This window comes from Meles meles, chromosome 12 (genome assembly GCF_922984935.1).
Source record: "Meles meles chromosome 12, mMelMel3.1 paternal haplotype, whole genome shotgun sequence".
Classification (NCBI taxonomy): domain Eukaryota; kingdom Metazoa; phylum Chordata; class Mammalia; order Carnivora; family Mustelidae; genus Meles; species Meles meles.
This window is the reverse complement of record NC_060077.1, coordinates 5,980,387-5,993,981: the sequence shown is the minus strand read 5'-3', so window position 1 is coordinate 5,993,981 and position 13,595 is coordinate 5,980,387. Positions and strand designations below refer to the sequence as shown.

At 50.0% G+C, this 13,595-nt stretch overlaps 1 protein-coding gene across 3 annotated transcripts in view; it reads right to left on the bottom strand.

Moving 5' to 3' along the window:
• VSIG10 (V-set and immunoglobulin domain containing 10) overlaps nucleotides 1-13,595 on the bottom strand; it is a 38,286-nt gene that overhangs the window by 23,881 nt on the left and 810 nt on the right. For 2 of the 3 annotated variants that reach the window (XM_046025231.1, XM_046025230.1), the window contains exon 3: nucleotides 5,004-5,285. In XM_046025231.1, the coding sequence (XP_045881187.1) occupies nucleotides 5,004-5,285 (282 nt within the window). Of the gene's footprint in view, nucleotides 1-5,003; nucleotides 5,286-12,513; nucleotides 13,399-13,595 lie in introns of those variants that run through there. The other variant, XM_046025232.1, reaches the window with a different exon arrangement.

Below are 13,595 nucleotides of genomic sequence, written 5' to 3'. Positions count from 1 at the left end.
ATTCTTGGAGGTCAACACCAACCAGCTTCCTCACAGTCCATGTGCCATCCAGCTCAAATGCCCCCTCAACACTTGGGTGGCCTGAGAAAAACTGACACAGTGAGAGCCTGGCACCGCGTGCCATGAAGTCTGACTGCAGGCTTCCATGGGATCATCTGATCACTCTGCTCACCAGTGCATGAGAGCTGATATCTTTAAAGAAGAACAAAGTCTAGTGGCACGTGTTCGGGTCTGTGGTACCTTGCCCATCCCTCCAGCCTTCCTTAGAACACAGCAGTTCTAAGCTCCTGCCCACGCCAATTTGGAGGCAGAAGAGGATGGGTAAGTCCATGAAATAAAGTTGGCAGCCCTGAACTGCTCTGGACTAAGGGATTTTTGTCTTCTCAGGAGCAGGGGTCCCAATCCGGAGGACAAGATTCTTCAACTGCAACATTAAATTAACAAGTAATGTAGTACAGTCTCGTGTCCTGAGACAAATAACAAGATCACATCGCAGTGCCCATCCCAGGCATATTAAATCATCCCAGCCCATAGAAAACCTGATTCCCTGGAAGGCAGAGACACCAAATGTCCCCCGATCAATAGGCAGAGATCCCAACAGTAGGGAGGAAGAAGCTACTGACCCGTATACAGCCAGCTTTGTGTCTCTCTGGCACCTCTGGCCACACACTCAAAGTCACTTAGAGATAACAACTCGTCACATCTCAGAATTTTTTTCCCTCCCTTCCAAGGTCATGTTCAAATGTTTCCAAACTTTTCTCCTTAAGAGACTCAGTCATCAACCACGTCAGTGAAAAGACAGGAAAAGCGAGATCAGGACACAGAATCCCTGACCCACAGAAGGTCCCGTTCCAAAGGGTTGGGTGTTAATGGATTGCTGGGAACCTGAGATGCATTTTTCCCACAGGAAACCCATCACCTGTTTAACAAGGTGGTCAAGGTAACATGAACCAAGTGCATATAAGTGAGAGGAGTTCAAGGGACTTTCTCAACGTCACCAAGACAACAGCCAGCAGCACCTGGATTTGAATGCAGGCAGCTGGACCTGAGTGTATGCTCGCAGCTACCCAGCAGCACCATGGCCCTCCCCTCCCAGAAATGGATTAGGCTTAATCCATATTCCAAAATCTTCCATGAAAAATGAGGGTTGAGTCCTATCTGAGATGCCAAGGCCTCCCCTTCAGCCACTGTCTAAGGAGGAGCCGCAAGGGGCTCCCTGATGCCTGGAGGGGTCTGTGTTTGCCAGGGTTTGTCCTAGAATGGGATTAAGACCTGAGATTCTGGAGGGTTCTGGTACATGGGAAACCAGAGGACATCTGTGCTATGGACAGAATGCTTGCATCCCCTCCAAAATTCATGTTGAAACCTGATTCCCAATACGATGGTATTTGGAGTTGGGGCCTTTGGGAGGAGGTGATGAGGAGGTCATGAGAGTTGAGTCCTCGTGAATGGGACTGGAGCCCTTCTAAGAAGAGACCCCTCCTTCCTCCTTCTCTCTCTACCTTCCATCAACTGAGGACACAATGAGAAGAATCTACAAACCAGGAAGTGAGCCGCGCCAGACATTGGATCTCCCAGCACCTTGATCTTGGACTTCCCAGCTTCCAGAACTGCCAGAAGTGTTTGCTGTTGAAACCACCAGCCTATGTTACTATGGGTATGGCACCCCAAACTTGGTCTGCATCCAGTTTTCACAAACAAGCCCACACCAGTCGGAGACACCGTATGTGTCCAAATGAAGACGTTCCGTAATATGAATCACATCACAGTAACTCGGGGACCCCCAAGAGCCATTTGAGTTTAGTGATTCTTTTAAGATTTAAGTTCATGTTCATCATAAAAAGGCCTTGCATTTATGTCCCTACAGGGCAATAATGAATAATGAAACTAATCCACACTCCAATAAACTTAGCCAATGATTAATCAATGTCAGATAAAGTCACCATAACCCAGAGAGAGTGATGATTTTAAAAAAAAAAAAAAAGCAACAAGTTGTAATGCTGTCTTACTCTGTGGTCGAGAGAGAAGGCCTTTATTGCGGAGGCTGCCATGAGGAATTAATGACTGGCAGCAGGAGTGAGTGGCTCACGGGCTCACAGTAGGAACTGAACAGAGCTGGGCCAAGATGGGTGACATTTAATACACCCACATTCATTCTTGGCACCTCCAAACGCAAAACCACTGCAGTCCCAAATTCCATAAGCCTTCAGAGTTGGCAGAAACCTTAGAGACCATCCAAACACCCAGACACGTCCTTGAAGCCTGGCTTCTCTTCATCCTCCATTTGCAATCCACCAGCACGTCTTCCTGGTCCGCCTCCAACATCATTTCTGAAGCTGTGCATTTCTTTCACCAAGGCCACCGCCACTACCCTGGCTCTGGCCACCAACCTCTAACGCCTCCCGTCGGCTTCCCTCTTTTTATCAGTCCTTCCTGAGATCACACACACAGCCTGCGCGTGTAATTGAAATAAGGCCACACCCATGCTTCAAGCTCCAGTTTGCCTCCAGCACCCACCACAGCAACAATAAAAATCTCAGTTCCTTGCCGGGTGTATTAGTGTCTTGAGGCTGCCTTTACAAAGTCCCACAGATGAGGTGGCTTAAACAACAGACATGGGTTCTCTCACAGTTTTGGAGGCCAGAAGTCTGAAATCCACGTGTCAGGAGGGCTGGGGACAATCCTTCCTTGCTCCTTCCCTGGCTTCCGGTGGTGGCCATCAGTCCCTGGCATTTCTTGGCTTCCAACTGCATCTCTCCACTTTCTGCCTCTGTTGTTACAGCATAACCTCCTGCGTGTCTCCATATTCACGTGCCTTTTCCTCTCCTTAGAAGGATGCCCATCAGGGGCGCCTGGGTGGCTCAGGTCATGATCCCAGGGTCCCAGGATTGATCCCCGCTCGGGCTCTCTGCTCAGCAGGGAGCCTGCTTCCCTTCCTCTCTCTCTCTGCCTGCCTCTCTGCCTACTTGTGATCTCTGTCAAATAAATAAATCAAATCTTTTTTTTTTCAAAGATTTTATTTATTTATTTGACAGAGAGAGAGAGAGATCACAAGTAGGCCCAGAGGCAGGCAGAGAGGCAGGCAGAGAGAGAGGAGGAAGCAGGCTCCCTGCGAGGCAGAGAGCCCGATGCGGGGCTCGATCCCAGGACCCTGGGATCATGACCTGAGCTGAAGGCAGAGGCTTTAACCCACTGAGCCACCCAGGCACCCCTAAATAAATCAAATCTTAAAAAAAAAAAAAGAAGGATGCCAATCAGTTTGGATGAGGGCCCACCCCAGTGACCTCATCTGAACTTGATTCCATCAGCAAAGACCCTATTTCTCAATAAGGTCCCATTCACAGGTACCAAGTACAGATACCAAGAGTTGGAATTTCAATATTTCGGGGGGATATAATTCAACCCATAACACAAGTCCCACCCCCTCGCACACCAGGCTCCCACCACACCAGTCTTCTCCCCAGCTGCACACGCACCACACTCCTCTGGCCCAGGAAACAGTTCTTCCCAGAGTTACTCTTATCTCTGCACAACGGGCTCCTACTCATTGTTCAGCTGAAATGTCACTTCCTCCAAAAGGTTCTCTCTGACCCCCCTTATTTAAAGGGTTTCAGAGAGGGCCCCTGAGTGGCTCAGTGGGTTAAGCCTCTGCCTTCCGCTCAGGCCATGACCTCAGGGTCCTGGGATGGAGTCCTGCATCGGGCTCTCTGCTCGGCAGGGAGCTTGCTTCCTCCTCTCTCTCTCTCTGCCTGCCTCGCTGCCTACTTGTGATCTGTCAAATTTAAAAAAAAAAAAAAAAATACTTAAAAAAAATATTTAAAAAAATAAAGGGTTTCAGAGAATCACCCCACCTCGACTCTATACCCTCATCACTCTGGTACTGCCTGACACATTAATGTACTTGCTTATTGGTCCATCTTCCTCCACTAGGATGTGAGCTCCATGCAGGCAGGGGCCCTGTCCGTCCTGTTCACTCCTGTGGCCCAATGCCTTGACCAGTGCCCGGCGCCAGGCTTTCAATGGATATATACTGAATAAAGAAATAAGTAAATTATCTTACAGATGAGGAAACTAGGGAGTGGTAGGCATCACGTGTGTCTTTCTACTAAATGACACATTCTGGATCTAGAACATGGATATCCGTCGAAACCAGGAAGCAGCACACCTTCTTTGCAAAGGGCCATCGAGTCAATATTTTAGGCTTTGCAGGTCACGCGCCCCGCGCTGTCCCATGACAGCACCAAAGGCAGTCAGAGCGTGGCTGTGTCCCAACAAAGCCTTCTTTATGGGCACTGGAATTTCGTATCATTTTTACATGTCATAATTATCATTCGTCTTTGGGGTTTTTTCCAAGCCTTTCAAAATGTAAAAAATATTCGGAGCCCGCAGGTCAGATAAGACCCACAGATATGGCTCGAGTTTGCCAACCCCATAAATTCATGCATGTAAATCCACAGATAGGACAGTGTTTGAGGAAAGTGCAACATGTTATACAATAGTAGCTCGCCCCGAGCCCTACAGTGAGCACCGTAGCATAAGAGCACTAGACCTAGCAAGGTCCACGATGTATTATCCTCAATTCACAAATAAGGACAAGTAATGCTCTGAGATCTTACGCTACTAACTCAAGGCGACACAACCTCAGGACTGGAACTCGGGCGGTCTGATTCCATCATGTTATATGCTCGACTACGGTGATAATAAAGTCGTATTTACAGCAAGGATAGCACTAACGAGCTGAAAGTAATCGCTAACTAATGTGCCAGGAGCCATTAACAGCAGTTTATTGATATAAACCAGAATCCAGTCTTCACAGTAATCCTAGGACACGAGAATTCTCTTCACCCCCATTTCACAGATGAGAACATCCAGGTATGAGAGGTCACTGGGCTTGCAGGTAGCAGAGCCCAGGAAGAAACCGGGGCATACCTCCAAAGTCTTCCTCCCACCCAAGGCTCTGCGTGCCTGGCCAGCCGGTCCCAGGGCCCTGTCACCACACTTACCAGCCATCTGCAGCCACACTCGGAACCACCGAGTCTCGTTCAGAACCTCCCGGCAGGTGTAGTTGCCCTCATCCTGCAGGCTCAGCGCCTTGATGTGCAGCGAACTGGCATCTGCCAGAGAGAAGCGTGGCTCAACCGGCGGGAAGCTGGAATTGGAGGACAGGAGGAAGACAGGCTCCGAGTCATTCCGATACCAGGTTACCGGGCCCCTTGGTCCCGAGACGTTGCCACAGTGCAGAGTAATGTTCTCGTGAACCTCTCCAATGACCAGAGCCTCCAACCCTGCACGAGGAAGGTCAGGCTGTTAACTACATCTCTTCATCTCTGAACACCCTCCCCTGTGCACCGACCCTCTAAATTAGGATTAAAAAAAAAAAAAAAAAGGGGCGCCTGGGTGGCTCAGTGGATTAAGCCGCTGCCTTCGGCTCAGGTCATGGTCCCAGGGTCCTGGGATCGAGCCCCGCATCAGGCTCTCTGCTCTGCGGGGAGCCTGCTTCCTCCTCTCTCTCTGCCTGCCTCTCTGACTACTTGTGATCTCTCTCTCTGTCAAATAAATAAATAAAATCTTAAAAAAAAAAATCAGGTGTGTGTGTGTTGCTGTTGTTTTTAAATTTTTTTCTTTTTTTAATTTGTTTGACAGATATCACAAGCAGGCAGAGGCAAAAGGGGAAGCAGACTCCCCACCGAGCAGAGAGCCCGATGCGGGGCTCCATCCCAGGACCCTGGGACCATGACCTGAGCCGAAGGCAGAGGCTTCAACCCACGGAGCCACCCAGGCGCCCCCAGGTGTATGTTTTTAAGCACTCTGTGGCGATTACTGCCGGGGCTGATGATGAACCTGCCGTGAATGGCAACCACGGAGATAGCCCCAAATCTCCCCCTCCCCGCACCATCCGTGCGCTGCACCGCAGGGCTGCTCCGCGCTCCCACTCAGAAGCCCTGCTGGATCACGTGGCTTGCTCTGGCCAATGAGATGTTAGCAGACGCGATGCCCACGGAGCCTTAAGCACTTCGTTTGACTGGTCTTGCTCACACCTCCTGCCATCACCTGGAGCAGGACATGCCCATGATAGGACCCAGGAGGAGGATGAGAGCTACATGTGCAGACCCCAGGTGTCTCAATCATCTGAGCTGAGGCCCTTCCAGATCAGCCCCCAGCCACCCAGTGGATGCCCAGACACGTGAGTGAGCCCAGGCAAGATCAGCAGAGCCCACTAACCCCAGCCCTCGAGCTATAATGAGCACTTACGGTCATTTTGTGATTGTCATGCAGTACTAATGTGGCAATAAATAACCCATACAGAACCCAAGTGGTTTTATTTCCCCAGAAACCCAAAAGGGATGGAAGGAAGAGGGCCTGGGCTTTGTTTCCACCTTCCTACTGCTGGCTCTTGCCATCGCTGGTGCAAACGATCCTGGAAGTCAAAGCTCTCTTGCCGCTCCAACTGTGGGCATGCCCTGTGTTAGGCACCCGGGAGCCAGTGATGGGCAACACAGAAACAGACCTCCAGAATCTCACAGTCTAGCTGGGGAAACAGACAATAAACTGGCAATGATCATCCAGGGTGATCAATACCATGACACGGCCTCAGAGAAGGGGTTCCTAAGTCCAGCTGGGGTGACTGCCAGGGAAGGCTTCCTCCAGGAGGCCACACTGAGATCTCATGGACAGGTAGGAATTAGCCAGGTAGACAGGAAGATGGGGTTCCCAGGCAGAGGGAACAGCGTGTTCAAAAGCCCAGATAAGCAGCAGCAGCAGCGTTACTGTTAGAAGTGCCAATTATCAGGTCCCACCCCAGAATATTTAAATCAGATAAATCCCCTATCTAGGGGTGGAGGTGGAAGGCCGCACTGCCTTTTAAGAAGCCCTCCAGGTGATTCTTTTTTTTTTTTTTTAAGATTATTTATTTATTTATTTCACAGAGATCACAAGTAGGCAGAGAGGCAGGCAGAGGGAGAGGGGGAAGCAGGCTCCCCACTGAGCAGAGAGCCTGATGCAGGGCTCCGTCCTAGGACCCTGGGATCATGAGCTGCGCCGAAGGCAGACCTCCAGGTGATTCTGATGCTCACTCATGACTGACAGGTGTGAAGGGCCACGGATCTGGCACAGACTGTCGTCACCAGGTAACAAGAAGCAAATCTGCTTCTCAGCCCATTTGCTGAGAAGTGTCAAGACATAACCGCCCCCCTCCACAATCAATGTCCAAATACAAAGAGGCCTCAGGCACAGGACTAATTGGCAGAACCTGTTAGGAGTCTTGTACTCATGTTGTTGCACTCAGTAGATGGGAAAGGTGTGGCGCCAAGAAGGAAAGTGGGCTAGACCGTGTTCCACTGTGAGAAGGTAGCGGGGTGGGACTTCTTGCTGTCCTCGAAAATGTTCTCTTTCCCCTGCATCAGAAGTTTTCAAAGTATGTGAATACACTGGGGTTTGTGCAAGGTGGTATTTCATTAAAAAATAAATTGCCTTTGACAACTGTAGATGGACAACTGGGCATCCGCGTACAAAAGAATGAGGTTAGACCCCTTACCTCACATCGTATATAAAAATTAACTCAAAATTGGGGCGCCTGGGTGGCTCAGTGGGTTAAGCCTCTGCCTTCGGCTCAGGTCATGATCCCAGAGTCCTGGGATCGAGCCCCGGATGGGGCTCTCTGCTCAGCGGGGAGCCTGCTTCCTCTTCTCTCTCTGCCTGTCTCTCTGTCTACTTGGGATCTCTCTCTGTCAAATAAATAAATAAAATCTAAAAAAAAAAAATTAACTCAAAATGGACCATAGCTCTAAATGTAAGAGCTAAAACTATAAAATGCTTAGGGAAAAAAAAAGAATAAATCTTTGTCACTTTGGGTTAAGCAATGGTTTCTCAGGACACTAAAATCACAAGTAACAAAAGGAAAATGGTTAAATTGGATTTTGTCAAAATAAAAATTTTTGTGCATTCAAGGATACCATCCAGAGAGTGAGAAGACAAACTACAGACTGATAAAAATGTTTGCAAATCACCTGATGATGGGTTTGTATCCAGAACATATGAAGAACTCCCACAACTCAACAATAAAAAGATAAATAATACCATTTTAAAAATGGGTAAAGGGGGCGCCTGGGTGGCTCAGTGGGTTAAGCCTCTGAGTTCGGCTCAGGTCATGATCTCAGGGTTCTGGGATCAAACCCCGCATCGGGCTCTCTGCTCAGCAGGGAACCTGCTTCCCCCTCTCTCACTCTACCTGCCTCTCTGCCTACTTGTGATCTCTGTTAAATAAATAAATAAAATCTTTTAAAAAACTAAAAAATAAAAAATGGGCAAAGGATCTGAATGGATATTTCTCCAAAAAGATATACAGAAGGCCAATAAGCACATGAGAAGATGCTCACCGTTAGTCATAAGGCAATGCAAGTGGAAGCCACAATAAGACACGTACCACTTCATACTCACTGGAATGGCTAAAATCAAAGACCACAGCAAATGAACAACTACTGGCAAAAATGCAAAGACACTGGAATCCTTACGCATCGTTGGCAGGATTTTTTAATGGGGCCGCTCCTTTGGAAAACAGCGTGGCATTTCCTCACGAGGTTAAAGTCACAACATGACTCAGCAATTCCACCCCAAGGTGTAGATCCAGAAGAAATGAAAACCCAAGTCTTCACAGACTTCACATGTGCATTCACAGCAGCATTATTCATCACTGCCAAGAGATGGAAACAACCCAGGGCGCCTGGGTGGCTCAGTAGGTTAAAGCCTCTGCCTTCGGCTCAGGTCATGAACCCAAGGTCCTGGGATCGAGCCCCGCTCTCTCTGCCTACTTGTGATCTCTGTCTGTTAAATACATTTAAAAAAAAAAAAAAATGATGGAAACAACCCACATGCCCACCAGCTGATGAGTGGACAAATAAAATGTGGTATATATCCATCTAGGGGAATATTATTTGGCCATAAAAAAGGAACGGAGTGCAAACCACAGCATAGATGAATCCTGCCAACATTACAGTAAGCGAAAGACTCCATGCCGTGTGATTCCATTTATATGAAATGTCCAAAATAGGCAAATCTATGGAGATGGAAAGTAGATCAGCAGTTGTCTAGGGCTGGGGCAAGTGGGGTGTCTGGGGGGGCAGGAAGTAGTGAGGAGTGACTGCTAACAGTGAAGGATATTGCTTGCTTGCTTGCTTTTCTTTTCTTTTTTTTTTTTTTTGGAGTGATGAAAACATTCTGGACTCAATTAGTGGTGACAGTTGCACAATCTTGTGAACACACTACAAACCACTGAATTATATACTTTAAACGGGTGAATAAATGATATCTCAATAAAGCAGTTAAGAAAATAAATAAACTGCCACCTGCCTCTGAAAAGCCTTCCCTATTATAAACAGTAACAGTGATATGCTTTTGGTCTTTTGTCTAGTTAGAAGGGGCTTCATTTGAAAGACTGGAAGCCAGCCGAGAGCCACGTTCCAGCTCTCTCCTCATCTTGGCCACACCACTCCCAAATGCCAGGACAACATGAGAAACAAAAAAAAGAGAAACCAAAAAAAAAAAAAAAACACCCCAAAACCAAAAACTCTAAGCCACTCACTGGAAGGCAGACAATGTCATCTAATGCTAGAGATCCCAAAACAGCAGGAAAGGCTTCTGAACAACGACTTTGAAAAGCAGGTGAGAATTCTTTTTAAACCATTAGGCCTGAGAACCCAGGTTCTCAGTGGCAATGCACACGGACGAGAGAAGATGACTGTAGAATTAAAGACCTGCCCCTTCCCGGCTCCCTGGCAAATGAATAAAGAAAGAACCTGGAAAAGCCTGGCAAAAGTCTCGTTCTGGAACTTGAGCTAACATTGTCTTCTCCTCTAAGGAGCAGAAAGACGCAATCATAAAAGAAGCCATTTCAAGGCATTTCACTTTGCTTTGCTCACTCCCTTCTTTTTAACCGCTGAAGCTGAAGGTGACCTTGAAGGTCATTTTGTCCTGAGATGTGGCAAGTCCTGAGGGCTGGGTTCAAGATGAGGCAGGCTGAGCCCCAGCTGAGTGGAAAAGAATTTGGTCATTTGTTACTGACCTCTGTCTAACAGGGACATGCAGGGGCAGTCCTCGAGAGTGCACTGGTTCCATGCTTGATCATTCCATGCTCCCTCATTTCACAGATGAGAAAACTGAGGTCCAGAAAGCTTAAGTGATTTCCCTAAGGGCCCAAAAAAGTCACTAGGAGAGCTGGGACTGTCACTGATGTCTTCAATCCTTTGAGAAACAGGGATTTATCCTGGTCTCCAGATCAGACAGGATGAGACAATAAGACATCCTAATAGTTTGTGTTGGGGCGCCTGGGTGGCTCAGTGGGTTAAAGCCTCTGCCTGAGGCTCAGGTCATGATCCCAGGGTTCTGGGATTGAGCCCCGCATCGGGCTCTCCTGCTTGTCAGGGAGCCTGCTTCCTCCTCTCTCTCTCTCTGCCTGCCTCTCTCCCTACTTGTGATCTCTATCTGTCAAATAAATAAATAAAATCTTAAAAAAAAAAAAAAAAAGACATTCTAATGGTTTGTGTTACCAGAAGCTGTCCACATGGTATCGACAGGATCCCCGAAGGCCTCCCTTCCCCCACCCTAAATTCAGAATATGGACCTAAGGAGGGAGCAATCAATATAAGCAACGATTTCCCAATGCTACCCTCCTACTATCACTCACAGAGTTGGGACTGTACCCCAATACTTATTTTTTTTCCTACCAACTTTTCCCCAAGAATGACCTGGGATTTACAAGCTGAGGGGACAGGGCAGCCATGAACATTGTCGGAGTGAAGTAACAATTTTCTTCCCTAAGAGAACTCCCAATTTGAAAACAAACAGCAAAAATACACCAAGCTAGGGAATCCCCCTGGCACTATCCATGAAGGTGAACTTGGCCTGATAGCAAAATGACCGGGCATGGCCGTGAAGGAAGCGTCCCTGTGTGGTGAGCTGCAGCCAGGCTAAAAGCTGGTTCATTCCAGAATGATGATTGTCACCCAGGGTTCTGATGTCCCAAGGCCCCTGATGTTCACGGCGCAGTAAACAAGGCAGACAGCCGGTGAGACGGGAACAATCGCCTTTAACTTCCGGGGGAGCCAACTGGAGACTGTCCTCTCCTCCTCCCCATAGCACAGGGACCACTAAGTGAAACACCAGCAGGGGCCAGCAGGTAAGGTCCCTAGAAGAGCGTCAGGACTAAGTACTACAACAGGAGAGGTGGAACAAATCTGGGGTCACAGGCCCTAGAGAAGGTGTAACCACTGCTCACTTCCAGGTGGGAAAGCCAAGGCTGCCCGATCATCACATTTTTTCCAGATAAACTGGAAACCTAGATTATGGGAAATGTTTTTATTTTATTTTTTATTTTTTATTTTTTTTTAAAGATTTTATTTATTTATTTGACAGAGAGAGATCACAAGTAGGCAGAGAGGCAAGCAGAGAGAGTGAGAGGGAAGCAGGCTCCCTGCCGAGCAGAGAGCCCGATGCGGGACTCGATCCCAGGACCCTGAGATCATGACCTGAGCCGAAGGCAGTGGCCTAAACGACTGAGCCACCCAGGCGCCCCGGGAAATGTTTTTAAATGATTGCCGAAAACAAAACAAAATCTTACGACAGCCTAATGGTTAGGAACTTTTGGCACTTGCTGCTAGGAAACTGTTACAGGAATCAATGGGCAGTGTGTGCAGGCATGGGCAACACAGAAAATAACACCCCAGGGCGCCTGGGTGGCTCAGTGGGTTAAGCCTCTGCCTTCGGCTCAGGTCATGATCCCAGGGTCCTGGATCAAGCCCCACATCGGGGGTCTCTGCTCAGCAGGGAGCCTGCTTTCCCCCCTCTCTCTGCCTGCTTCTCTGCCTACTTGTGATCTCTCTCTCTCAAATAAATAAATAAAATCTTTAAAAAAAAAAAAAGGAAATAACACCCCAAGTATTCTGACAAAGTGCTTTTTCAATATTTCTGTATCCTATATATTTTTGTAAACAACCTGTAAACTTAGTGTTATAAGGGAGAGCACAGAGGCGAATTCAACCTTGGGCAGAGGAAGGAGAGAATAAAGGAGCCCGGAGTTTGAGCCCCAGCACAGCAGGTAAAACCAGAAAGCAAATTTACATCCGACGCTTAAAAAAAAAAAAAAAAAATCCACACACACACACACACACAAAGCCCACAACAAAATGCCACTTTCCCCCTTACACGTGCCTCTCCAATTTTCTCATCTTCAAAATTCCCATCTTCGAATTCCCCAATTCTCCCATCACCTCTCTGCAGGCCCTCTGCAGCCTCGCTGGCTGCCCACTCCAAGAGACTGAGGCTATCTTGCCCTCCATCAGGCGCCCGGGAAAATTCCTTCCTGCAAAGAGGAGCCGAGCAGCGAGCCGGAAACTCAAGACCCTCCCGGGGTGGCCGCGGGGCCGCAGCCACAACTGGCTCCCGCGGAGTCGGAGGGAATTGGGTCCCTGGCTCTCCTCTTTGGCGAAACTCAACTTTTCCCTCCGGATCGCGGCCCCTTACCTGCGGCGACCCAGCGGGCCAGCAGCACCCCGAGGCAGACGAGGACCTGCGGCTGGGACGCCCGGACGCCTGCGGCCATCTCGCCCCAGATGCAGGCAGGGGCTCCTCAGGAATCGCAGGCTCCGGCTGGGTGGGTGCGCGCCCCTACCCCCAGGGCCCCGGCCCCTGGGGTACTGAGTGCTCCTCCCAGGTCCTCGGAACGACCGAGGAGCCCGACTCTCCGCAGTCCCCGGGAAGGATGCTTGGGCTGAGCCCGATGTCCGGCGGTGGGAACAGCCTGGGGCTCCCGGCGCGGTTCTGTCTCGGGAGCGCCCGGCCCGGGGTGGGAGGGCGCACCCCGCCCTCTGCGCCCGCCACCCACTCCCGCTCGCGGAAAACAACAGGAGCGGGACTCCCTCCCGCCTCCCATCCAGGCGGGAGCCCAACTTCCTCTACCTTGGCCGGGGAGGAGGGCTTTATGCAAAGGGCGCGCGCCCGGGCGCGCCAAGCCGACTCCAGCCCGGCCGGGGGTGGCGCGCGGAGGCCGGTCCCTCCCCAAGCCCACTCCGCCCGGGACGGCCGCCTGGAGTCGCGGGGACAGCTGGGCCCGGCAGAGCTCTGCAGCTGCCGCAGGACGGCACCCCCGCTCCGGCTCGCCGGCTGCTTCCCCCTCCCGGGCGCTCCCGCTGCAGCACCCGGAGGAGCGTGGCCAGCCGGAGGGGCGGGCTGCCAAGCTGCAGAATTCTGGGTCCCCTCGGCGTCCCAGCTTAGCTCTTCTGGGGTTCTCGTGTGCTGTCCCGTGCTCAGGGCGGCTGCCAGGGCCGCCATGGCTGTCTCCTACCCTTTGCCCAACGAAGAAGACAAGCCTAGAGCAGGAGAAAGATGATCCCTTAGACCTCCAGCCAAAAGCGCCACGAGACTCCTGTTCTCCTGTGAACTAGCTGAGACCACACAGCGAGATCGAGAACCCAGGGCTCAGCAGAACTCGTTCTCAGAGCTTTCTGTCCCCTGCGCCCCCCAACCGCAACCCCATTCAGTCGGATTCCCAGAGAGCTGAAATCCCTCTGCCCTGCCACATCCTCGCCCCATCCTGTCCTAGGAAA